The 23824-nt window shown below is 42.3% G+C and overlaps 2 protein-coding genes across 5 annotated transcripts in view; one reads left to right on the forward strand and one right to left on the reverse strand.

Annotated features, from left to right (window-relative positions):
* Positions 1–5846, forward strand: LOC108075730 (probable multidrug resistance-associated protein lethal(2)03659). Its single transcript, XM_017168273.3, has 6 exons — positions 1–177; positions 522–752; positions 826–2736; positions 3305–3771; positions 3851–4805; positions 5321–5846. The coding sequence occupies exons 1-6, from the start codon at positions 104–106 to the stop codon at positions 5643–5645; spliced, it is 3963 nt and encodes a 1320-aa protein (XP_017023762.1). The 5' UTR covers positions 1–103; the 3' UTR covers positions 5646–5846.
* jus (julius seizure) overlaps positions 5696–23824 on the reverse strand; it is a 26556-nt gene continuing 8427 nt past the window's right edge. Inside the window, exons 2-8 of one of the 4 annotated variants that reach the window (XR_011445137.1) lie at positions 17641–18344; positions 14373–14525; positions 13195–13335; positions 12989–13103; positions 12056–12243; positions 9656–10151; positions 8300–8373 (exon numbers count right to left, since the gene is read on the reverse strand). Coding sequence is in view for 2 of the 4 variants with exons in the window: in XM_070286623.1 (XP_070142724.1) it covers positions 8090–8373; positions 12047–12243; positions 12989–13103; positions 13195–13335; positions 14373–14525; positions 17641–18202 (1452 nt within the window). In the remaining 2 variants the exon portion in view is untranslated. Of the gene's footprint in view, positions 8374–9655; positions 10152–12046; positions 12244–12988; positions 13104–13194; positions 13336–14372; positions 14526–17640; positions 18345–23824 lie in introns of all 4 variants that reach the window. The other 3 variants (XR_005990882.2, XM_070286623.1, XM_070286624.1) reach the window with 3 other exon arrangements.

A 23824-nucleotide genomic window follows, 5' to 3' on the forward strand; every position in this document is an offset into this window, starting at 1 on the left:
AATAGCACGCGAGCGCGGTCTTGAGTCGTGTTGAATCGAGCAAGGATCTCAGTGAACCTATGTCTACGCGCAGTGCCTTTCGATATTATAGTCGGTGACCACCATGAGTGCGGTCTATGAGGAGCGAAAACCGAATCCGGTCACAAAGGCCAACTTCCTCTCCAAGTGGTTTTTTATGTGAGTGCAGTGTGCCCTTAAGTATACGTAATATTCGTGGCGTATACGTAATGCTTCTAAATATGTTAACTCGTGTGGAGGCGACGGGCTGACACGACCCCTCTTGAAGTCCTGCGCTGATAAGATATCTCTCGTCGCCTGTCGCTTTGACGAACTGCCCATCGCCACCGCCTCCGCCTCGGGCCAGCACCTTGGCCGTCATTCGGAATTTACGGCGCGAGTGGATTTGCCTTCGGTGGCGATAATGGCGATAAAAGAATCCGCGACAGCCGGGCGACACCTGTCACAGCATGTCCATCAATAAACAAACCCAACCCAACCTGGTGCTCTCTGTCTCCTTCCAGCTGGACGCGCGAGATCGTGGTGAAGGGTCTGCGCCGCAGCCTCGATCCCGCCGACCTCTACGCCCCGGAGCCGAGTCTCGAGAGCACCCATGTCTCCGGCTACCTGTTGGGTTTCTGGGAGCAGGAGTTGAAGCGCAAGAAGCCCCATGTCCTGCGCATGATATTCAAAGCCTACGGATGGAGCTTTGTGCCCATGAGCATCGTCTACTCGATCCTGGCCATCGCTGTGCAGTGAGTATTTCTAGAGTTTAAGGAGGGGACAGTAAGGAGATCATAAGTGGATCTAATTTCGTGGCTTCCGCAGCACAACGCAGCCCCTGATGCTGGGCGGTCTGGTGTCCTTCTTCTCGGAAAGCACCGACAACATCAGCAAGCACTCGGCCTATCTGTATGCCATGGGCGTGGTGCTCTGCTCTTTGATCTCGGGCCTCTTCTTCCATCCCTTCATGAAGTACCTGTTCCGCGTGGGTTCCCGCGTCCGCTTAGCCTGCGCTGGATTGGTCTACCGAAAGTTCCTGCGCGTCTCTGTGGCGGCAGACAACAGCGGAGTGAGTGGCTATGCCATTGCCCTGATGGCCACGGATTTGCCCACCTTCAACGAGTCCTTCTACTGCTTCCATGAGCTGTGGCGCGGTCCGCTGGAGGGTGTGGTGTTTGTGTACATCATTTACCAGCTGATTGGCTGGCCGGCGGCCGTAGGACTGGGTACCATTGTGGCCTTCATCCCGCTGCAGGCGTGGGCGGCGCGTGCCATAGCTAGGTACAAGCGTCAGTCGGCGGATTACGGGGATGAGCGGGTGAAGCTGATGAACGAGATCATCGCGGCAATGCAGCTGATCAAGATGTATGCGTGGGAGAAGTCCTTCGCCAAGCTGATTGGCAAGGTGCGCAAGGAGGAGATGAAGTCCATCAAAGGATCGACGTACATCTACGCGGGACTGCAGTGCACGGGCATGATCTCCAAGCTGTCGCTGTTCCTATCCCTGGTCACGTACGTCTTCTCGGGGGATTTGGTCACCTCGCAGAAGGTCTTCATTGTGGCCAGCTACTACGATCATCTGAACGACTCCCTGCTCCACGCCTGGCCTTTGGCCATCAACATGTGGGTGGAGACGTTTGTGGTGGCTAATCGCGTCAAGGATTTCCTTCTCCAGCAAGAGAATCCCGCTGATGGTGGAGTGGATAACTTTAAGGATCCGGAAACGGATCCACAGCATGGAAACTTTCCGGGACGCACCAACAACCCTCGGGCGGAGGTCAAGAGCATAACGGTGCATAAGCTCACCGCCAGCTGGGATCAGGCGCAGCAGGAGAAGCGGCATCGCCACATCGAGGACGTGAGCTTTCAGGCCAGCGATCAGCAGTTCGTTGGGATTGTGGGCACCGTGGGTGCCGGCAAGAGCACCCTGCTCCAGGCGATTCTCGGCGAACTGGACATCATCAGCGGCAGTGTGGAGCTCAATGGTGTGCTAAGCTATGCCCCCCAGGAGCCCTGGTTGCTTCGGGGCAGTCTCCGCGAAAATATACTCTTCACGGAACCCTACGACGAGCAGCGCTATCACGAGGTCCTGCGGGTGTGTCACCTGGACAAGGACTTGGAGCACTTGCCGGCGGGTGACAACACCAGAGTGGGCGAGGGCGGAGCTAGTCTCAGTGGAGGGCAGAAGGCCAGGGTCAGTCTGGCCAGAGCTGTCTACCGCAAGGCAGATATCTACCTACTGGATGACCCGCTCTCTGCCGTGGACTCCAACATCAGCAAGATCCTGCTGGATCGCTGCCTCAACGAGTTCCTGTGCAAAAAGATTCGCATCCTAGTCACGCATCGGGTGCAGCTGCTCCGGCATGTCGACCACCTGGTACTGCTCGAGGGCGGGCGAATCTCCATTCAGGGCCAGTACGATGCTTTGAAGAAGCTCATTCGCTTTCGGATGTCGGTGGCCAACGATGCCGAGGTGGCTAAGCTACGAGCTATGCGCACGGATAGTGTCTATGAGGATCCGGAGCCAAGGAAGTCTTTGTCTCAGGAGGAGCATCTTGATCGCGATCAGCTGCAGCAGCAGTTCAAGGAGCAGCAGCATCGAGGGTCTGTGAAACTCAATACCTATCGGGCATACCTAAAGGTCCTGGGGCATCCTGTAGTGGTAGTAATGATCCTGGTGCTGTTCGTGGTGGCGAGGGCCTCGGAGGCTACTATGGATATCTTTTTGTCCAAGTGGTGAGTTTTATTAAATTTATTATCAATTATGAATTTAGATTGAAAGTTAAACTTTAATTTGTGAAGTTTTCATTTGGTAAAAAAGGGTTCTTAGGGAAATCTCAAAAAATCTAAATGTAAATCAAATATTTCAGAAGATTTTTTAATAAAATCTAATTTCATTTTGTCTGAAATTAACCTGAAACCATGAGCCACAGTGTTAGATTGTGTGATTTATAGATTTATAGCTACAAGCATAATAACACGAGAGATTGATAAAAACAACACTCGTCTACCTGTTCCAGTTGTTGATTGCCATAAATATTGGCGGTATTTCCGAGCAGACGGGGCAGACTTTATTATCTGGACGCCACATGTTATATGGTTATTCCGGAATCCAGAAATCACTTCGTCATAGGTTGCTCATTTAGCAAAAATTAGTTAAAACTTCCCCTTTTATTTTAGAAATTAAGTAAACAAAATCCAATAAGAGCATGACAAGAAAGAAGTGTGTAATTAATTTAATAATTTAATAGGTTTAAAAAAGCAGCAAAATAAAGTATACATAATACCTTTATTTATCCTTCAGGGCCACTTGGGAGGAGACGGAGCCCAACCAGCATGAACCCATCCCGGAGTACCACAAGACTCGCATGCATATGGTCATCCTGTACACCCTGCTCATCCTGAGCACCCTCATTTTCTATGTCCTGCGCACCTTTGGCTTCTTTGCCATGACCTTAAGGATATCCTTGAGGATTCACAATTATCTCTTTCGGGGCATCATTAGTGCCTGCATGCAGTTCTTTAACCTGGCCACCTCCGGCCGAATCCTTAACCGCTTCTCCAGCGATATCCTGGCTATCGATATCAACCTGCCCGCCTCACTGATGGATTCTATAGAGTTTGTGGTGAATGGACTGGCTGTACTGGCGGTGGTCAGCACGGCCAATACTTGGCTGCTCATTCCTGCCATCGTAATAGTGGCTTTGCTATATGGATGTCGGTGTTTGTACATAGGAGCTAGCAGGAGTCTGAAGAGGATTGAAACTATCTGTGAGTTATTGAAAGGATAACTATTTCTATACTTTTTAATTTACTTTAAAAATTCAATAATATTTCCTATTATTCCCAGCCCGCAGTCCCATCTACTCCCACACGAATGCCACCTTCCGGGGACTGGCCACCATCCGTGCTCTCAATGGGGCCAAACTTATGGAGCAGGATTTCCATCATTATCAGAACGAGAACACCTCGGCTCTCTACCTCCATGTGAGCATCAATCGTGCCTTTGCCTTCTGGACGGACCTGATCTGTGTGCTCTACATCCTGGCGGTGACATTCAGCTTCCTGATCTTCGACAAAAGTCGTGATTATTACAGTGGGGACGTGGGCTTGGCCATTACCCAGTCCATGAAGCTGGTGCTGATGTGCCAGGCGGGCATGCGCCAGACCGTGGAGCTGGAGAACATGATGACCAGTGTGGAGCGCGTCCTGGAGTACGCCAATATACCCTCGGAGCCGGCCTATGAGACGGAGGAGTCGGTGAATCTGCCAGCTCAATGGCCTAGTAGCGGACAGCTGGACTTCCGCAATCTAAGGCTCAAGTATGGTGATCATGGACCCTATATCCTCAAGGGCCTGAACTTTACGATTCGCGGCGAGGAGAAGATCGGTATTGTGGGTCACACGGCGGCTGGCAAGTCCTCAATTGTGGCAGCCCTTTTCCGGCTGGCTCACATCGATGGCCGCATTGCCATCGATGGTTTCGAGACATCGGAATTGGGACTGCACGATCTGCGTCGCAGGATCTCGATTATACCGCAGGATCCTATCTTGTTCTCAGGCTCGCTCCGCTTCAACCTCGACCCGTTCGAGGAGAAGTCGGACGCGGAGCTGTGGCAGGCCCTGGAGGCCGTCAAGCTCAAGGAGTTCGTCGCGAACCTCAAGGACGGCATCTACTGTCGCGTCCACGACAGTGGGGCAAACTTCAGCATGGGCCAGCGGCAGCAGGTCTGCCTGGCCAGGGCCCTGCTTCGTCAGAATAAGATACTCATTATGGACGAGGCCACGGCCAATGTGGATCCACAGTGAGTGTATAGAGTTTACCTTTCTATTTTATATAAAATTAAGTTTATGTAGGTTTTAATATTGGTGGGTTAAAGTTTTATTGATCAAGGGTATGCAAACATTGGCTTAATGAAGTTGGTTTGCTTTATTTCCCTTAATATCTCTTATATACCCTTCCAGGGCATTATAATTGTAGTCAGAAGCTTGGAAAGCAGTGAAGGAGTCATTTCCGACCCTATAAAGCATATATATTCTTGATCAGCATCAACAGGAGAATCTTTCTAGCCTTGTTCCGAAAAAAAAAATTTTGGGCCATTTTTTCAAAAATTGATAAGGGGTTACATCATTAAAAATGCGAAAAATTGGCCAAAATTTTGATTTCTTAATTTGAATGCAGATTTGTTAGCTTAGAAAAAACTAGCATAGCAAAGCTTTCCGAATTGAAATTAAAGCATTTTTGGCTTAGTTATGATGCATTTTTGATTCGATGCCTTGATCCTTTTTAAATAAAATTTTACAAATTAACCCGTTGCAGGACCGACAATCTCATCCAGGAGGCCATCCACACCAAGTTCGCCCACTGCACCGTCCTGACCATTGCCCACCGCCTGCACACGGTTATGGATAACGATCGGGTGATGGTGGTGGACATGGGCCGTGTGGTGGAGCTGGGGCATCCCCACGAGCTGCTCCACAACAGGCACGGCTACCTGCATCGCTTCGTGGAGAAGACGGGCGTGGGCACTGCTCAGCATCTGCGTTACCTGGCAGAGCAAAGCTACAGGAAGCGGGTGCTGGGCAAGAAGACGGAGGAAAGGAAATCCTTGCTGGAGGTGGGCTACAAGGGGACGACGCTGTGAAAGACTGCGGGAAAGGGTGGGATATTTTTGAATAAAACAAAAGAGAGAGCCTTGAGGGCCTTGTTTTGTTCTGTAAGGTATGGTAATTATAGACTTTATTATAGTGAACTGATCTTTAAATATAGTTTATATATATGTATATATATTTAATATGTACTTTATAATATATACTCGTACTTCTGCTGTCTTTGTCTTCTTGAATGAGAAGGTTTTTTTTTTGTTGGAAAAAGCAATTATCCTTGCAGCAGGTTTTCATTTATTTTTGTTGTATGTCCTCTAATTTCAGCTACTCGTACTGTCTGGCTTTGATTCGCTCTCTCTATTAACTACGAGATCCTTGCTAGTAGTTGTCCTTTGGTTTCAAGTCACATGAGAAATATCGAAATGTTTGTTTTTTGTTTTGTTTCGTTTGTTGAACTCTACAAGTTGCCTCCTCCGCTCGTCTGTTCTTCTAGGCTTAAAGATTTAGTTTTAACTTAGATGTGCGACAATATATATGGCATTTGGATTCTAGATGTATATAAGATTAGCATTCATATATAAAAGTTCCCTTTTTTGGTAGAGTGTAAATGAATTTATCGCATTCTGGTTTTGTTTAATACAAGTTGTCCTTCCTTTCATATAATATATGTTAGTTGTATGCATGTAGGTTGTTCTTGTTGTTTGTTGTGTATATAATGTAAATATTTTTAAAGTAAATAAAGCATATTCATGTATGTATATATAATTGGTTTTTAAAATATTCTCTTCGTTCGCCGCTTGTTCGTTTTAGCTTATTTAAAATTCGCTTAAAGTCTGCCTTCAACATTATTAATTTACTTTTTGATGTAAATAGAAAAATCAGTGATTCATCTTGTGCTTAAATGTAGAGTGTTAAAAAACAAAGTTAAACCTTGGAATTCTTCCCCAAATTCCAAAGTCTAAATTGTTTTTTGTTTGTTTTTTTTTTTATATTTTATATTATATTGAATGTAAATAAGTAACTAGATTTGGTTTGTCCTAGAAATAAGATTGTTTGTTTGCTCATTTTTTGTTTTTCGTTTTTTTGTTAAGAAAAATTCGATGCTTTAATAAAATGTTTTTTTTTTTTTTGTCTTTTTACGTTTTTTCTCTAACTGTAATTGTTTTTAGCTAGAAGTTCTCCAAGCAACTCTACGTTTTGTATTAATTTGTTGGTATTTTCTCACAGTTAAGCTTCTTTGATTGAGCACAAAAGCAAAAATGAGAATTGTTTCGGTTTGTGTAAGCGGTTTCCTGGGGGTTTTCCTCCAACTAAACCTTATCATCGTATCTATAGTCAAAGTTCTATATATTCCTATGGCTACAAAATGGGAGAGAGTCACGAGCTCGGCATTGGACAGAGCCCAGAATCTTCCCCTATTCTCGACTAGCCCAATGGCAAGTCCGCGTAAAGGTTACCTCTATTTCTCGAGTGCTTTTGTGAGACTTTTGTTTTGATTTTGGAAATGATTTTGATAAAGAAAACATAATAGTTAGTAGCTTTTCTATATAGCATTCAATTGGAAGTCAATTTAGATTTTTTTCGATTTTCTTTTTTAAGAGTGTTCCCTATAGTTGAATCTTTATTTGTGGAACCAAAATCAAGAGTAATGTGAATGTGCGTGCTTCGCAATGAAACGCATATTTTGATTATAAAATATGGTCCCGAGGTTGTTAAATATTTCGTCCTTCTCCCACCGACTTGTAATTCTCCTTCTACTTTCGGTTCTTTTTTTGTTTCATTTTTTTAAATAATTTTTTTTTGGGCTTAATAACATCCATATTTTGGGAGCTAGAGCGGCGATTTGGAGAGCTAGAGCTTTGTCACTATAAAGTACTATATAGATAAGGCGTTGTGTGTCAGCTGTCCGGGCCTGTATTGGCTCTATGGGAACACTACAAGTGAGATCTGCTCTCTAGGCGCTGCCTCTACGCGGTGTGTGTTTTTGTTTGGTTTCTCGTTTAATCCTTAAAGCCTTTAACCCAAAGCTTAGTTTAATATATATATAAACTGCATTACCGTATTATTCACTATGTTAAATTAATAAAGTTTTGCCTTTGCTTGGTTTGTTCATTTTTTTTGGTTGAAAAAAATAGAGTAGTATGAATTTGTTATGCAAGTTCTTTTTTCTTTCTTTCAATTATTTGTTGTTACGGTGTTAGTAATTCATTTAGCGCTTAGTTGTGGTTGTAGGTGTGGTATGGTATAATTATATAATTACTTTTATATAATTGTTTGCCCTTAAAAAAAATTTGTGTTCGAAAAAAGAGAGTCTAACGAATGGCATCGTCATGTGTGTCGTGTGTATATATTTTGTGTTTGTAATGTTATTATTATCGCGTGCGCATTATCGTGATCTTGAAGTGTTTTCCGTGTCCAGAGAGTTAGCCAGTTAGTCGTGTCTCGCCTTATCCTTGAATTGTTCTTAGCAAACCTTCACATCCTACTTGTGTCCCGGCTCTATGATCTCCACGGTGACGCTCTCGGCCACCGGATTGGTGGTGATGTTGGTGGTCAGCGCCTGCTGCTCCTGGGGCGACTCCAGCTGCTGATGATGGTGCTGCTGCTGCTGGTGGTGGCCATGTGGATGGTGCTGGCGATGGGCCGAGCCATGGCGCTCATGGTGGGCCGCGGCCACCTTGCCGGGTGCCACCGAGTTGCTGCGATTGGAACGCACTGAGGTGGCGGAGGCGTTGCTGGCACTGCCATGCGATTCGGAATGAGAGCCTGAGAAAGTGGAACCGGAAATGGAAACGGAAGGAGCATTAGTATCCACGAGATCACTGGCAGCAATAGCTACACTCTACGGATAACCGGCTGACAGGGAAGTTATCGTTGGGCATCACAACAGGACAACAGCAATGTGGTCTCAACGGGGGCACTCGCACTCGAGCCCCCTTCTACTTGGTAATATTAGTTAACGAAGCCAGAGTTAAGTAAGGAAACTATATGTAGCCGTGCTAGAAAGGAAGGAAACCAAAGGCGGTAACTCAACTAAAGAGGGGATGCTGCAATGGTTCAAAATAGGTTAAGAAAGAGAGAGGTTTCGATGACGAGTTAGAGTTAGAGTTAGAGTATCTACGATCGTTTATTTTTGTATCTGTATCTTGGTATCTTGTATATCTGTTGGGTGTTTCACTAGGGAGCTTCTAGTTAGCGGTGGCAGGAGTAGTGGAGGTTGGAGTATTTGGTAGTACATACAGGTTCAACCGCAACTCTCGACTACAGCTTACATTCTAGGGTAACAACACTGCGAGCCAAGAACAAGAACAACAACGAGTACAACGAACGACTACGAGTGGTACACTGGGGGAAAAAGGGAGGCCTTAAATCAGTTATAAACTAGGGAGATCTTTGAAACTTAAAGGGAGGTTTAAGGGGAGATATAAGATCTTTACGAAAATGTTTTTACTTTATGAGAAATAGTTTTCTTTTTCTATTTATATACCCTTGAGGGTATTATAATTTCTGTCAGAAGCTTACAAAAGAGTGAAGGAGTCATTTCCGACCCTATAAATCATATATATTCTTGATCAGCATCAACAGGGGAATCTTTCTAGCTTTGTTCCGAAGAAAAAAAATTTTGGGCCATTTTTTCAAAAAAATGATAAGGGGTTACATCATTAAAAATGCCAAAAATTGACCAAAATTTTAATTTCTTAAAAGTTTGAATTTTGAATGCAGATTTGTTAGCTTAGAAAAAACTAGCATAGCAAAGCTTTCCAAATTGAATTTGATGAATTTTTGACTTAGTTATGAAATTTTTAAACATTGATTTTCTTAAAAATTCCCAAGATAACCCTTTTTATAACTGATTTAAGGAGCCCAATTTCCCCCCAGTGTACGCTTACGAATTACGGGTACGATTACAACGATATTTTTGGACACAACAACGTTCGCTAGACGAGGACATCAACGATTACGAGAACACTACGCAGACTGGTGGGTTTTTTGAGTGGGTTCTTCTATATTTTTTGTGGGTTTATAAGCTGCTCGCAGGTCTGCCTACCTCTTGGAGCCCGATATGGAAGCGTTTCTTAGCGTTTTCTTAGCATTTCTATGGTGTGATACGTTTTACAGACAGATACACATGATCTATGATATAGTTTTGTTTGCGATATATTGGCGACTCTAGAACTTGTTCGTTCTGCCGCAGGCTGCTGAAGCCATTGTCCCCGCCATGGACACATCGTAGGTGGTGCTGCTGGTGCTGGGCAGGGGCGTTGGCGTAGGCGTGGGCGTGGGCGAAGGCGTGGCCGAGGTGGCAGCATACGTTGTGGTGGTCGTGACTGTATGGGCCGCGACTGTAACAGTGCTGGGCAACGTTGTTGTTGGCACATAGGGCAAAAAATGGCTGTGGACCAGGTTGTGCTGGCTGGCGGCGCTCGGATGCGAATGCGGATGTGAGTGCGGATGCGGGTGCTCCAGCAGGCGGGAGCAGGTGGACACGTCGCTGACCCGAGAGTCACTGGAGCGCGTGTTGCTCTTCGAGCGGATCATGCGTCCTTTTTCGGGTTTTCGAATCCGAGTTGTTTGGGTTTTCCGTTTTCCGTGGGTTTTATTTGTGTTTTGTTCCGAGTTTGTTCGTGTTTGGTTGTTTGGTTTCGTTTGTGTGTATATTTATTTTTTTGGTGGGCGACGGGGAATATGAGCGGTTGGAATACGTTTAATATTTTCGCTTTCAGCACGCGACATTGAGGGTTCAGAGGGGGGCCAGAAACTCAAATAACAATATAAATAACCCAAAAACAGAAAAAAAATGGAAGGTAATTTCAAACAACTGTCCGCTGGGCTTAGCACAACAACAATTATCGCCGTAATGGCGTTGAGTAAAACGCTTCTTAAACTGTCAGTCAAATTGATTGAGCCCCCAGCCAAAAAAAACAAAAAAAAAAAGGTGGAAAAAAGGCAGAACGGTGGCTAATATGACCACTATGCTGCCCAGTGCATTAGCTGCGAGCCACAATAATAAATTAAAGGATTTTCAGGGCCATAAATCATGGGAATCGGTTATACAAGTTTATAATCACTTAAAGCCTTTTAAGTTTTAAGGAATTTATAGATAATACTGACCAATTATTTATTTTTAAAGTTGGTTTATGGCTGGTGTATTGCTTTAAAATTTTTTAAATGGGTTTAAGTTGTTATACTCTGTTTTTTAGGTACAAACTTTGATTTGTCTAAAAGAAATATATCGATTTTAAAATGTCAAAAATGTTTTTTTATTTCAAATTTAATGTGCAGGCTTATTAACTTTAACTTCAGAGTTAAATATTAAAAATTGCATTAAATTGTACCCCTTTCCAACCATTTACTCTTCATTTAACATTCTAAGTTAACTTAATTCTGTTATAAAGTCACTTGTAAGTTCACCAAGTTCTGGTTTTCATTTATAAACTCTTGACAAGAGTTGTCAATTATTCTCCCCTGAATTATTTATCTATGCAAATGTTTCCACCACTGTATAAACTTAACTTTTCTGTCCAATTTCAAGGGGCTTTCATCATACTACCATCACGTTTTTCGGGTGCAACCATACCCCCCGAGTGTCTTTAGTTTTGGGTTGGTTTTTTGGGTGATTTTGGTTCGTTTCTTGTTTTTTGTGACTGACTGATCAATTGCTGACTGATTGACTGACTGACTGGCTGACTGATTGACTGATTGATTGGGTAAGTATTTAGGGGTATCTCTTTCTCTTTTCGTATAGTTGGGCTGTAATAAAAAGTTTTGACAAGCTGTCGACAAATGAAGGGCTCGGAAAATGACAAATAGAGGGGAAGGAAATCAATTTTGTAATGAAATTAAATAAGGTTTTATTTTTATTTACATTGAGGTTTGTGACACCAATTTTTAGGTTCTTAGAGGTCGCATTTTTAGCAATAAAAATTTGAAATGTCATAAATAAACTAACATTTTAAGGATGTTTATTGAGAAAAAAAGATTAATCCAATTAATATTATATCGAAAATATTGTAAAGTTTTATATATCGAAACTTGAAATACTGAAATTTATCGCACTTAACTTTAAACTAACCGAAAAGTTGTATAAATATTTTATACCAAGTATATCAATCAGAATTGCGATATATCGCACAAATATCGCAACATTAAAATATCGATTTTATCATTTATATATTGATAAAGTTCGATAAATCGTTAAAAACCTACTTTTTGTCCCTTCCCCACTTTAATCATTTTCCAAACCTTCTAGAAAAAAACTCAGATTAAATGATGAAAACATAAATCAGGGAAAAATGGAAAAACCAAAAATGCAATCGCGGCAGACCACAGCGACAGAGAGAGAGAAAGAGCCAGGGCAAGGACAATCGATATCGATTCCAACTCCAACTCCAAAGGAGATGGAACCGGAACAATGGAAACACTAGGAGTGGATACAAACCTGTCTTACCTAGCGACGGATTCGGCGAATGGGGACGCAGCGAGGCCATGCTGGGCTGACGGGATGGCGCCCGCACCGACATCCGGGAACCGCGACGCTCCTGGCCATGGAGCAGCTTGCTGTCCCTCAGCAGAGAGACGTTCATCAGGCGCGGATTCGGCGTATTGAAGATGGTCCGGTTCTCACGCCAGCGAGCCCTGCAAAAAAGGAAAAATTGGTAACATTTCAGGGCAGAAAAGCAGCCAGATGGAGGAGGAGCATGGCAAGCCGATGTGCTGGGGTGTGTGATAGTGATAGGCAGCGCCGCCAATTAATGGAGCTTTCTGTTCAACAGACTAGAAAATTAATTGGTGCTCGAATTATGTATCGCTTTGCCCCAGCAACCAACCACAAATTAATGAAGAAGCCCCATCGAAGCATCGACAGGCCAATTGACCCGGTTTATGGGCGAGCAAAGCGGTTGGGAAGGGTTTGCAGAGGTGATGAGATGAGATGAGATGAGATGAGATATTTGGAACTAAGATCAAAGGTGGCTGGTTAGCATAGTGGATGCAAGGAGCGGGCTTATTGGATTATAAAAGAGAGAGTCTCAATTAAGACACAAGTTAATCTTTTATCAAGGAACTATTTTAAATAAAAAGAAAGTTAAATAAAACAAAATTAATATCAAAGAAGAAGATTAAATTAATAAACAATATTTTAATATATGCTTATAACTTTTATACCAAAAAACCCGTCATAAACTTGAGCTCAAGAACGTTTATTAATCTCTCTAATAAATATATTTTTCCTTTGAAGCCACACTCTTCCGTAAAATTCATAGAAAGTGACTATTGACCTAGATTCTCTGCTTAAATAGTGTGCAAAAGTGCTCGAGTGTGTGTGCTTAGTGTGTGCGGTGCCTGGGGGGCGATGAAGATGTTTGCATTGCAATTTACTCACTGGCTAAACAATCGCAGGACGACACAAATAATAACAAACATCAATGCCATTCCTACCAGCACGCCAATCATGGCCGGATCGATGTAGGTCTCGGGTCCCCGCTTATCCTGGCGCCCTGCAACAACAACACAGCAACAAGACATCAGTCCATTAACCACACACAGTTCCACATCCACTTCCATATCCACTGGACAGTAGCCACCGACCTTTGCACTCCACGGACCCATCCTTGGCCCAAATGGGTGACATCTCAAAGCGGCAGACGCAACGTCCATCCCGGCATTCCGTCTGGAAGTAACGCATTTCACACTGCTCATTGAAGAAGCAGGACTCGTTTACGGCGGCCTCTAAGGAATCCAGAAATCCAGGGTGTACACAAGGGATACAGGAAGAGAATCAGGAAGGCCATCAGGAACGTAGTTTGAATCGGAAAGGAAGAGAAATGGAATCAGTTAAGCTGACAAATGGAAAGGATTTGTACACTGAAGCAGGATAAAAAGGAGGTTAGAACTTATAACCATTAACTAGTATTTCTTATTTTAATTTTGAAATATTTGTACACACTTTTAATTGTATAAAATCTTTTCTTAAAACCTTTAAAACAATACAAAATCTCATAATTTATTTTTCTTGTAAGGCAGCTATAAAGAAAGAGCTGTTTGGAACGTTGTCAAGCATCTGTATTATATCTTAAATATTTTACTAAATATTTTATAAATTTCTACCTATTTTTCCGCAGTGCACTCTACCAGCCCAGGCCAAAGACCAGACCTCCATCCGCCCTGATATCTGGCGGAAAAAATATTTGTTAACTGTCGCTCCTGTTTGCGGATTGATTTAAAGGCTTCGATTGAAGTGCGATTGACTTTCCACTTCTTTCGGCCACTTTGTCCGCCGGTGACAAAATATTATCATGGAACAACCAGGAGATTACGGGTGAGATACAGCGACAGAGTCTACATCTGACTGACTGACTGTCATGGCTGTCAGAAGCAGATGTTTTTGAGTCACACCCATAAAAATAGATCATCGTATGACAGTGGCTCCTCAATCGCTGGCCCGGCCATAAATATGCATTCGGAATGTCCAACGATTTCTTGATTTCTCAATTTGATATTAATTTACAGAAGCGCACGTGTCTATCTCTAGTTTTTAAATTATAATTATGTCAAACTTGCCTTAGTTGGGGGCTTCCGGAACCCAAACCCTAAAAGTCCTAATGCTGCTGCCAAGTTTTCTATTTTAATTTACAGAAAAACAGGATTTGTGGCAGCAAGGTTGTGGGTAGCTGCTGCCGTTGCATCTTTTTTAATGAAAACTTGGCAGAGTGACAGCGGAAAATCGGGGGATGGGGAGGAAAAAGGTTCAACTGTAATGGCCTTACCTTTGCCACATTTATCAATGTGATTGGTGACGGGCAGATCCTCGGTACACTGGCAGGACTTCTTCTTGGGATCGCATATGGAGCCCGGGAAGCCGCACTCCAAGGTATTCTCGCACTTGTCCCCAAACTTCTTCTGGCCGCGGCTTGCATAATCTGTACAAAAGGATAAGGCAAGGATTTTGGTTAGCGCAAAAGAAAACGTGACTAATCCCAGGCGTAAAATTTGTAATGAAAAACAGCCGCACAAAAACTTTCCCATATCAATATACAAAAGCTTGGGGGGGAAAACTTTAGCAAAGTGTTTGTTTTTTTTGTATTTTTAGAAATCCCCCAACGACTTTGGCGGCAGATTAAAATGTAAATTCTTTAGCAGCCTTGGCTAAAGGTGTTTGTGTGTCTGTGTGTGTGGATTTTTTTCTTTCCCCGAGGATATGGGGCTTCCGAGGATTGGAGGATACTCGGGGCTGCACTAGGAATCCTTCATTAAGTTTGAATGGAATAAAAACATGACTCACGACGACGCACACACTCGAGTCGGCGGCGGCGGCGGCCCTTCACATCTTAATTAAGCTCTTGGGAGCAACTCTACTCTCCAATGGGAGGCCCAAGCCGACAATGTGTGAGAAATCTCAGGTTTTCACACGTGAAAAAATTGAGATATAATATGAGTTTCAGAAAGGCTCTAAAACATACCAAAATAAAGCTTACATCTACTAGATGTTTTTATGAATTAACTATATTTCTGTGCTTTAAATAATTTATTATTAAATTTTTGTATCTATAAAGATCCCTATTTTTTTCCAGTGTTTAGCTGTGGCTGCCTTTTCAGTTGCCTCACTAATTTTGTTGATACTCCCGGCCCGTAATTACCGCGACCAAGACCGCGACGTCTGAAAAGGCAGCAGCAACGGATGCGATGCGCCCCGCCATTTAAGCCAGCGGAAGCGGAAGGGCAAAGACAAAAACAAAATGGCTGCTCATGCAGCTAACGGGGGTGCGCCATTTTCCAGCTGCCTGGCCACAGTGTGTGTGTAAGCCCGACCCAAACCCACCTTTATGTGTTTGTTAGCAGGCCCAAGTCTATTTGCTTGCGGTTTATTTTTAAATGCACTCACTAACCGGGCTATGAATAGGGCTTTGCCTTACAAGGGGCTCTAAAAAAAAATACAAAAATGAAAAATGAAATGAAAAAATATACCACATACCAAGGCGAACATAGGCAATGCCTGACTTTTGACTACCTCGTTTTCAGTTTATTTTCTTGCTTTTAATTATAGGTGCTGATTACCTGGTTTTATGATTTATTTTTGTGCGAGGGAAACCCCTTTCAAAGACATTGAACATGAATAAATGGTAATCTAATCAATGGCAGCTACTTTCCAGAAATCAATACGTGGTTTTGGTTTATCAGAAAATAAAACTATGAAATTAAAACAAAAAAAAAAAAAAACAAGGAATGTTAAGACTTTAAGAGGACAAATAAATTAAAGAATAAAAAAAGCTTTTTTAAGGCTTTAAGTTAATGGGGATAAATTTAAAGCTAATGTATGGCAAGTCAAAAAGGCAATTAGGAAATAATTTATGTTATAAATATTTATTTTTACATATAATTGAAAGATAACTATAGTATAAAATCATTTGAAAATACTTATTTGCCTTTAATAAAAAGCATTAAATGTTTAAAATTCTTATAGTCAAAAAATATAATTTTAAATCCTATATTAAAGCACAATTCTAATGTATCTTTTCAATTACTCACTTTAAATAAAAAGTACAGCCCGTTTAAGCCCAAAAAAGTTCTTTTAAAAAGCCGAAGGACTCCCAAGTTTCCAACTTAAGCTAGAAAACCCATGAAAATAAGGCTTAATTTCAGAGGATGAGTGGTTAGACATCAAATTGATTAAATCAATGGTCCCTTAAAGTGGGTCCTTCTGCTCCATTCCGCAATTTTCAAAAGCCAGTAGGCCCAAGAAGAAGGTTATCCCATCAACAACTATTACACATGCATTAAAGCCAAACTCGACCCCTAATGGACCCCTACATACCCTCCATGTAAAACAGGATCAAAAAGGAAGCAAAAAATAAAAAAAAAAGAAGAGAAAACCCAGCTGGCTCTGCCTCGCAGCTAAATTTTATTTGGTTTCCGTGGAAACTCGGTGGGAAAATTCTATGAAAGTGTTGACAAAGTGGTGGCTGCCTGCCGGCAGGCATCCTATGGACCATGTCCGTGACCCGAGGCCAACCTTTGTGATAGCAAGTGGCACCAAAAAGCGATTACCCAATTGCCATGGCCCACAAAATCCCTCTACAAATTGCACATATCAGTGATTAAACAGCCAGCGAGCTGCATTAGCGTACGGCGCCATTTATAATTAACCCAAAACTGGGCCAACTTTGCCTATTTCGGGGCTATCATTAACCCTACTCTACCCTAGTGAGTGTCTGTACAAAAAAGAAATTGCTGGGAGTACTGGGAAAAACTTTGCCACATTTTTCCCATATCAAGTCTATTTAAGTTCGTATGAGAAAACTACTTTAATGCTCGACAAAAGGATGAGTGGCTGAGTGGGAATAAAGAAGCCCAAAAGCACACTGGCTTATGGGCTTACCGGCAGAAGATGCTGTGTGGAAATTATGTAAAGAAATGTGCCTTGAGGCAGGCTTTCCTGCTGCTACCAGAATTGACTTTATTAAAATGGGAAAGGTTTGACACTTTATCAACTGTGGGAAGTATGAGAAAGAAATATAATATTTCATTTTCAAAATAATAAATTTGAGGGCCAGAATCTGTGGTTTAATTTTTGGCATAAAAAGAGTCTAACAACCACTTAATATAAAAATATTAGGCATATTTAAGATAAGTTTGCCAAGTTTTTATTAGCCACAAAAATCGAAAAACCATAAAGAAGAACTCAAATCCCCAATTAAACCATCGATTCTTCATGAAACAGAAGTGACATCTTCTCACAGAATTTATCCTGGCACAAAGTCGCATTGCCACTGAATTATTTAGCAGACCTTTTTCGCCAAAATGTGGGCCACTGTCTCTGTCTCTGGTTGCTGCTTATGCAATTGCAATGGAATTGCCTTGCCTTCGGGCGAAAAGGGGGAACAAAAGAGACTGTCAAGGCAGCCGCATCATACATATATGACACCTCCTTTGCGGTGACGTCAGTGTGCGGTCTATATTTCCCACTCAATAAGGCCAAGCCTATGGGCAGGACTTAATCCTACTGGTGGTGCTGCAGTCTTATCTTGGACTACTTACCAAACTCTGGCGTTGTCGTCTCCGGGCCCGCGCTAAAGGCATTCACGGCAAAGAAATTATCACCGTCATCGGCCAGCGTCAGTGTCGGCAGCAGGGCCATAACGGATATCAGGCATAGGAGCTGGCCTCCACCCTGGCTCCATGCCCATGACCAGGACCTGGCCCATCCCTGCGACGACGACGACGACGACTTCCGACCCACGTTGGGCGCCATGGTCATTAACGATGGCTGGGCACGCGTTTTCAGGGTGGCAACAATGTTGTGTCCTCCTGTTGCTCCTTTTGTTGGTGTTGCTCTGGGCGCTGGTGTAGCTGGTGTCCTTGTGGCTGTTAATGTTGCGACACCCACTTTTTGGTTTAAGTACAAGTGACTTTCGCTGCTGTTGGTCAAACACTCGGCATCTGTGGCCTCGTCGTCTTCATCGACGGACGGCGGCTGTTGCTGGCGACGGTCGGGCGTCTCACATCGTCCGCGGGTCAAGCGCCTCGATGGCAGGCGGCAATTGAACGACGGTTCAGCTCCGTAGCGGGGCCGGGGCTCTAGAGCCCCATCTAATCTCATATTACTCGATCGTCGTCGTGCTCCTCATCCATGCTGCTCCAATGCCCCCGGACTATATCAATTTGCACACACACTATGTTGTTGGTCCCCGTTTCCTTTGGGTTTCCCACGCTTCCGTTTTCACATCAAAAGTCGGCTGTCACTGCATGAAAAGGGAAGAAGAAAAACAAACGGAAAATGGTTTAGTTTTCTTTTTTTTTTTTGGTTAGTTTTGGTTTTGAGAAACAGAGAAAGAAAAGGTGGGAAAATATTTATTTAGGGAAATTGGAATCAATTTAAAATGCTGTCTAAAAGTAGGCAATAAAAAATCTTTGGTTATATTTGGTGAAAGTAATTGGTATTACATATTGTAGTCTACTTTTAAGTGCAATTTAAATTGATTTTAAAACATTTTTAAACTCCTTGAATTTGTTGTAAGAGAAGGTTTGAGTTACGGGATTCATAAGGATACTTAAAAATATAATTAAGAACTAAATTATAATCAAAATTCAAAGTTTAGCTTATATTTTCTACCCCAAAGCTAGTTCTTTACAAACCAATAAACAAACAAATCAAGTATTGATATTTTCTCAGTGCCTTGCCCAGCTTTTGGTTAGATTTGGTTTTACTTTTGGGGTTTCAATCAAGGACATAAACGCTGGGGAGGGCCCCAGGACAAAGCCAGGCTAATCACTTTGCGGCGTGTGAAATTACAAACCGTTGTTGAAACAATTTCCGAAAGTGCCACCAACAGTCGGTAACTGAAACCGAAAATTGACACATACAAGGTGGTGCCGGCGGCTACTGCCTCCCCTTCACTGACCTCTGATCCTGGCCCCTCTTTTGGGGCCTGGTCTAAACTGTCAGTTGTCCGCCCCAAATTGAGTGACGGCAAATTTGTGTGTCTATGACAGTTAATTGGATTAGGCGCGCCCACAGCAGGACGGACGGATATATAACGGATATAGACGTCTATTCAAATCCGTTTTTCAAGCTAAAAATATGGCAGCGTTTAATTAAAGCCCATTTTCAATTATTTCATTCATAATTGCCCGACATTGAGTTGTGTGTGTGTGTGTGCGGTGGTTGTGTTGTGGCCTATGCATAAATCATGGATCCCCGAGCATGCAACGCATGTAGTTGTGGCACCCAAAGTGGCGCCTTGTTTAGTTCAGCGATTATAGCCAGGGCTTAAAATATGTATGCCAGCCACTCTGCATGTCGGCTTGTTTATATATCTGCTTGAATCTGGCCGGAAAACATGCATTGCAGCTGGCTTGTACAATTTATTACTCGACTTCAAAGACCTGAGTCAGGCGTCAGGAGGAAAAGTTTGATTTTAGGTTATTAAAATTATCTTATTTGTATGTTTTTCTTCCTAAAATATTGCCTAGTACACATTTATAAATTCAAAAGACAGCATTTGTGGTTGATTTGAAATTAAATGGAATGCAAACAAACGAACTACAATAAACATTAATAACCTTCAAGCTGCAACGAAGCTTTCTTTGCTTTTAAAGTCTTAAAATGTCCACACGGCTATTTATAAAGCTTCTTCTTTTTTTGTGTGTCTTGACTATAAACAATGAAAACCACAATTATTTTTAGAACTTTTGACACACAGGCAAGTAGACAAGGAGGCCTTGTCAAGCAAATTCCATTGTCTTAGGCCATTTATACGTGTGTGTATATGTTGGATCAGGGTTATGGCTTAAGTGGTCAACGCTGAGATGAAGGCTGGATGCTGGTCTACGCTATGTAGATGATTTATAAACATTTTTCTAGCCTTTGTGGGTATGTTGTGTTATCTTACGTTTTATATTCAAACCATAAAAAGTTATTAGAAAATAAAAAACACCTCAGAAGTCTAGCAACTGCAGATTTACTATGAATTTTAATATATAAAGTTTGTGGCAGAGCTTTCATAAACACGTTCTATTCTCTGCTGTTTTTTTTTTTGTGGCGAATTTATTAACATAGCCTTGCCTTTGGTATTATTCCATGTTATTAACATAATCTTTGCTATAGTTGCCAGATATTTTAGAGAGATTTTAAAACTCAATGATTTAACATTTTGTGTGCTATTTGTACAATTTTTTAATATTTTTAAAATCCCATTAGGACATATTAAAGCTCTCTTCTATTTATAAAGATTTCCTTTTTGTGGGCTAATCAAGATTATTTACTAAAACATAAACCCACACACATGAGAGAGGCAGCAAAAGTCCCAGCCTTGACAGGAAAATAAAGCCTTTGTTTTTTTTTTAGGGGTCCTTGGTTATAAGCCAAATGAGCCGGCTTTGGGTGCCGAGTTGTGAATAAATGGTTTCGTTGCCAGGAGACTTTCAGGACTTTGCAGTTAGGCAGCCAGGCAGACGACACTGGAAATCCGCATTCAGTGGTAATTTATGCATTACTCCTAACGAGAATGTAGCACAAATTCATTGGTTTTAAGTTGGGTTTACGCTTTACGATTACTGTGGGAGACAGGATATGTCCTGGGACATGAAGCGCAGGAGGCACGCACCGAAACATGTTGCATATTTATGCCTTTCGCTCCAAGGACCTCAATTGTTTTTCGCTTCGTCCATAAATACGTTCCGGGCGTTGTCAATTGGCTGAAGAGTATTCATTACATGGCGTATACGCAATATATTCCATGTGACTGCACTCGGAGAGGTCCTGCGAAGCGGATGCCTGACACATGAAAGGCAACAGCATCAGCCAGGACAAGGAAAAAGGAAATTACAAGCATAATATCTCTGGCAAACGACGTCCCCGAAACTTTGTCGCTTTTCGGTTGGTACAGTGAAAGTTCGTCCCGTGTAATCCAAGCCGAGCTCCTCGCTTCAATTTCCTCACTAATTACTAATTACGGCGAGTAATGAAATCAAATTGGAGTTCATTCCACGCCGGCACTTCTTTGTTCTCGCCGAGCCTTTGTTCGCCGCCGGTCGCTGAACTGGATGACTATGCTTAAGTCTCAGAAGAAAAAAGGGCAAGGTGAATTAACTTTCTGAGAAAGTAAATTAAATACTTATTTGCTGACTTCCCTGACCATTGCGAAAGTTCGACAAGAAGTATCCAGGTGTAAGGGAAATTTCTAGAACCTTTTAAGAAGGATTTTCAAGCTGGGAAATGTTTATTTTCTTCTACATAAAACTTTAAAAGCTTCTTAAATAAATACAACAAATCTTTAACCATTTTCCCTAATTTCAGTAAAAATATAATTCCAAATTGTTTCCAAGTTTAATCCGTAAATTAACAGCAGTATTTACTGTGTGTGCTTTAACGTACATGCCTCTCATATTAGATTAGCCTGTGGCAGGAAATTTTCTCTTTTCGGCTTTTGTTTTTGTGGCGAATAATTTAGGCCTGCGACAACGTGTCGTATGCGCAACGCGGGCAACCCTAATCAGGCCGGAGATCGTGCTAATTAACATGACACAAGCATAAATCATAAAGCAGCCACCTGGCTGCCCTTCCCTGACAGGATACAAGGATGCCCGAGAAACCGAGGATGTGTGATGTTTTGTGGCCGCCTCAATAAATACTTGGACAGGACAGGAATAGCCATTGTTTTTAGCATAAGCCTCAAGGACACGCGCCTCTGTCCACACACGCTTTTATGTGGGTATAAAAAATACACAAAAAAAAAATATAATAAAAAAAAATACAAGTAAAATAAAACTACAAACAGTCGCCAAGAGCCAATTCAGAAATTCGTGCAATAAATTCAGCAAACAATGCCAAAGGACACACATGTGTGCGTTGTCGAGTATTTGCAGTAACAACACTGCGCTTGCCATAGGCAAACAATGGTCTCGAAAGGGAGGCAGGGGGCGGCAGGATATGTGTGGGTAGCTAAGGAGGAGGAGCAACCAGAGGAATCGCCAGAGCGAGGGCAAACAAAGCGGCGTCCAAAGTGGGCTCGACAGACGCCGCCAAGCAGCGAACGCACTTTGGCCAAGCGCCATTCGGATATCTATCAGATATTCAAAGGATACAAGAGCCCCAGATAGACAGGATACAGTTTAGCTCATTGAAATTCAACCAAGAAGCAGGAGAATATGATATTTTATTTTTTGAAATTTTCGTTTATTAAATAAAAGGACTCAAGTCTGTGGTAAATCATAGCCTACTTTTGAGTGATAGTACTTTTTCGTTCACTTTACGCACTTTCCACTGTACCCACTGTGCCTGCATGCTAAACTTTATTGATTGCTGGATCATGGGACCAATCTTGGGTGCAGAATCTAAAGACCAAAGCCAAAATGCATATTTTAAGCGGGGCTCTCTCTCTCTCTATCAAAATGGGGCCAGCAGCAGAAATCTTTGCGAATGCGTGCCATTACAGCAATTATTTGCCAGGATTTATGTGTTTGGAACAAATTGCTTGGCATTTTGGCACAGCAAAACACAGGCACACACACACACTCACACACTTAAGACACAACCACAGCACACACTGCAAAGAGCAAGCCAAGACAAAAGGGCCAAAAGGGACGAAGACGGATAACCGCACAATTGGTTCTGGCCAGCCAAGGATGAAGGACGCCCACACACAATGTGAGCCGTTTAATGGGCTCTGAAATTCCAGCCAAACTAATAGAATCTATCTATATTTTGGCTCCAAAGCCTCCACCAGCACTGACACATCATTAACGGCAGCCGTAGATCCAGTTTTGGGGATATAATTCAATGATTAAATCAATCTTTCAGTGTCCGAAATGAAGCTGGAATCGATTACGTCTATAATTGAATTCTTGTTTATTTCTTTGAGCAGATGGAATGCTATTTTTGGGGTTAAGAATAAAGGTGGCAAGATTTATTAAGTTGGAAAGAATTTATAAACATGCTAGTAATTTTGCTTTAAAAATATAGCAAATTTTGCTTATTTAATTCCCCGCTTTCCAGGTTACTTTCTCCATAACCCACAGCAATTATCAGCAAATTGTAAAACGAGATCAAGTCACTCTGGGCTCAGCCTCAATTATTAAATCAAGGCTCTACCTGGCCGCAGCGAGGCCTCAATTTCGGATGGCAGTGATTGAATTGGAATTTCCAGAATCAGAATTAATTAAGACCAAGTCCGAATCCGACTCGCTGGGAGATATGAAAAAGATGACGTTGGCAGGGGAAAACTGCTGAGAGGAATGAAATTTTGCTAATTGAATTTGCCTTCGCAGCTCGTTTACAAATTGAATGCGTCTCTCGGCTCGTTCACCTGTTTCCTTTGGGGATTTCCCTGTGTGGAAACTGTGCGGCGAAAATTAAACTCAAATGAATTGGGCGATTGAGCAATCAATTCGAGTCGATTACAGGTCATAGAATGCCCAGTTCTTACAACACATTTCAGTGCAACGTATGTATATCCTTGAGCTCACGGAAGGTGCAGCCAAAGGAAAATAATAATAATTATAAGTACATTCCCTATGGCCTTATAATTGTTGTGTTGTTTTGCTTGCTTTTTTAGTTGATTTACATTTTAAATTAACTTGAAAGCTTCTTCCTAATAGAATAATAAGAATATTCTAGTTAATTTTCATGACTCATTTTGAGGGAAAATCCAGAAAGCATTTACTGAGTCGCCTTATCGCATTCATGGTCAAATTATATTACATTTTAGTTTCATATTTCAAA

The sequence above is a fragment of the Drosophila kikkawai genome, chromosome 3R (genome assembly GCF_030179895.1).
Source record: "Drosophila kikkawai strain 14028-0561.14 chromosome 3R, DkikHiC1v2, whole genome shotgun sequence".
NCBI classification, from domain to species: Eukaryota; Metazoa; Arthropoda; class Insecta; order Diptera; family Drosophilidae; genus Drosophila; species Drosophila kikkawai.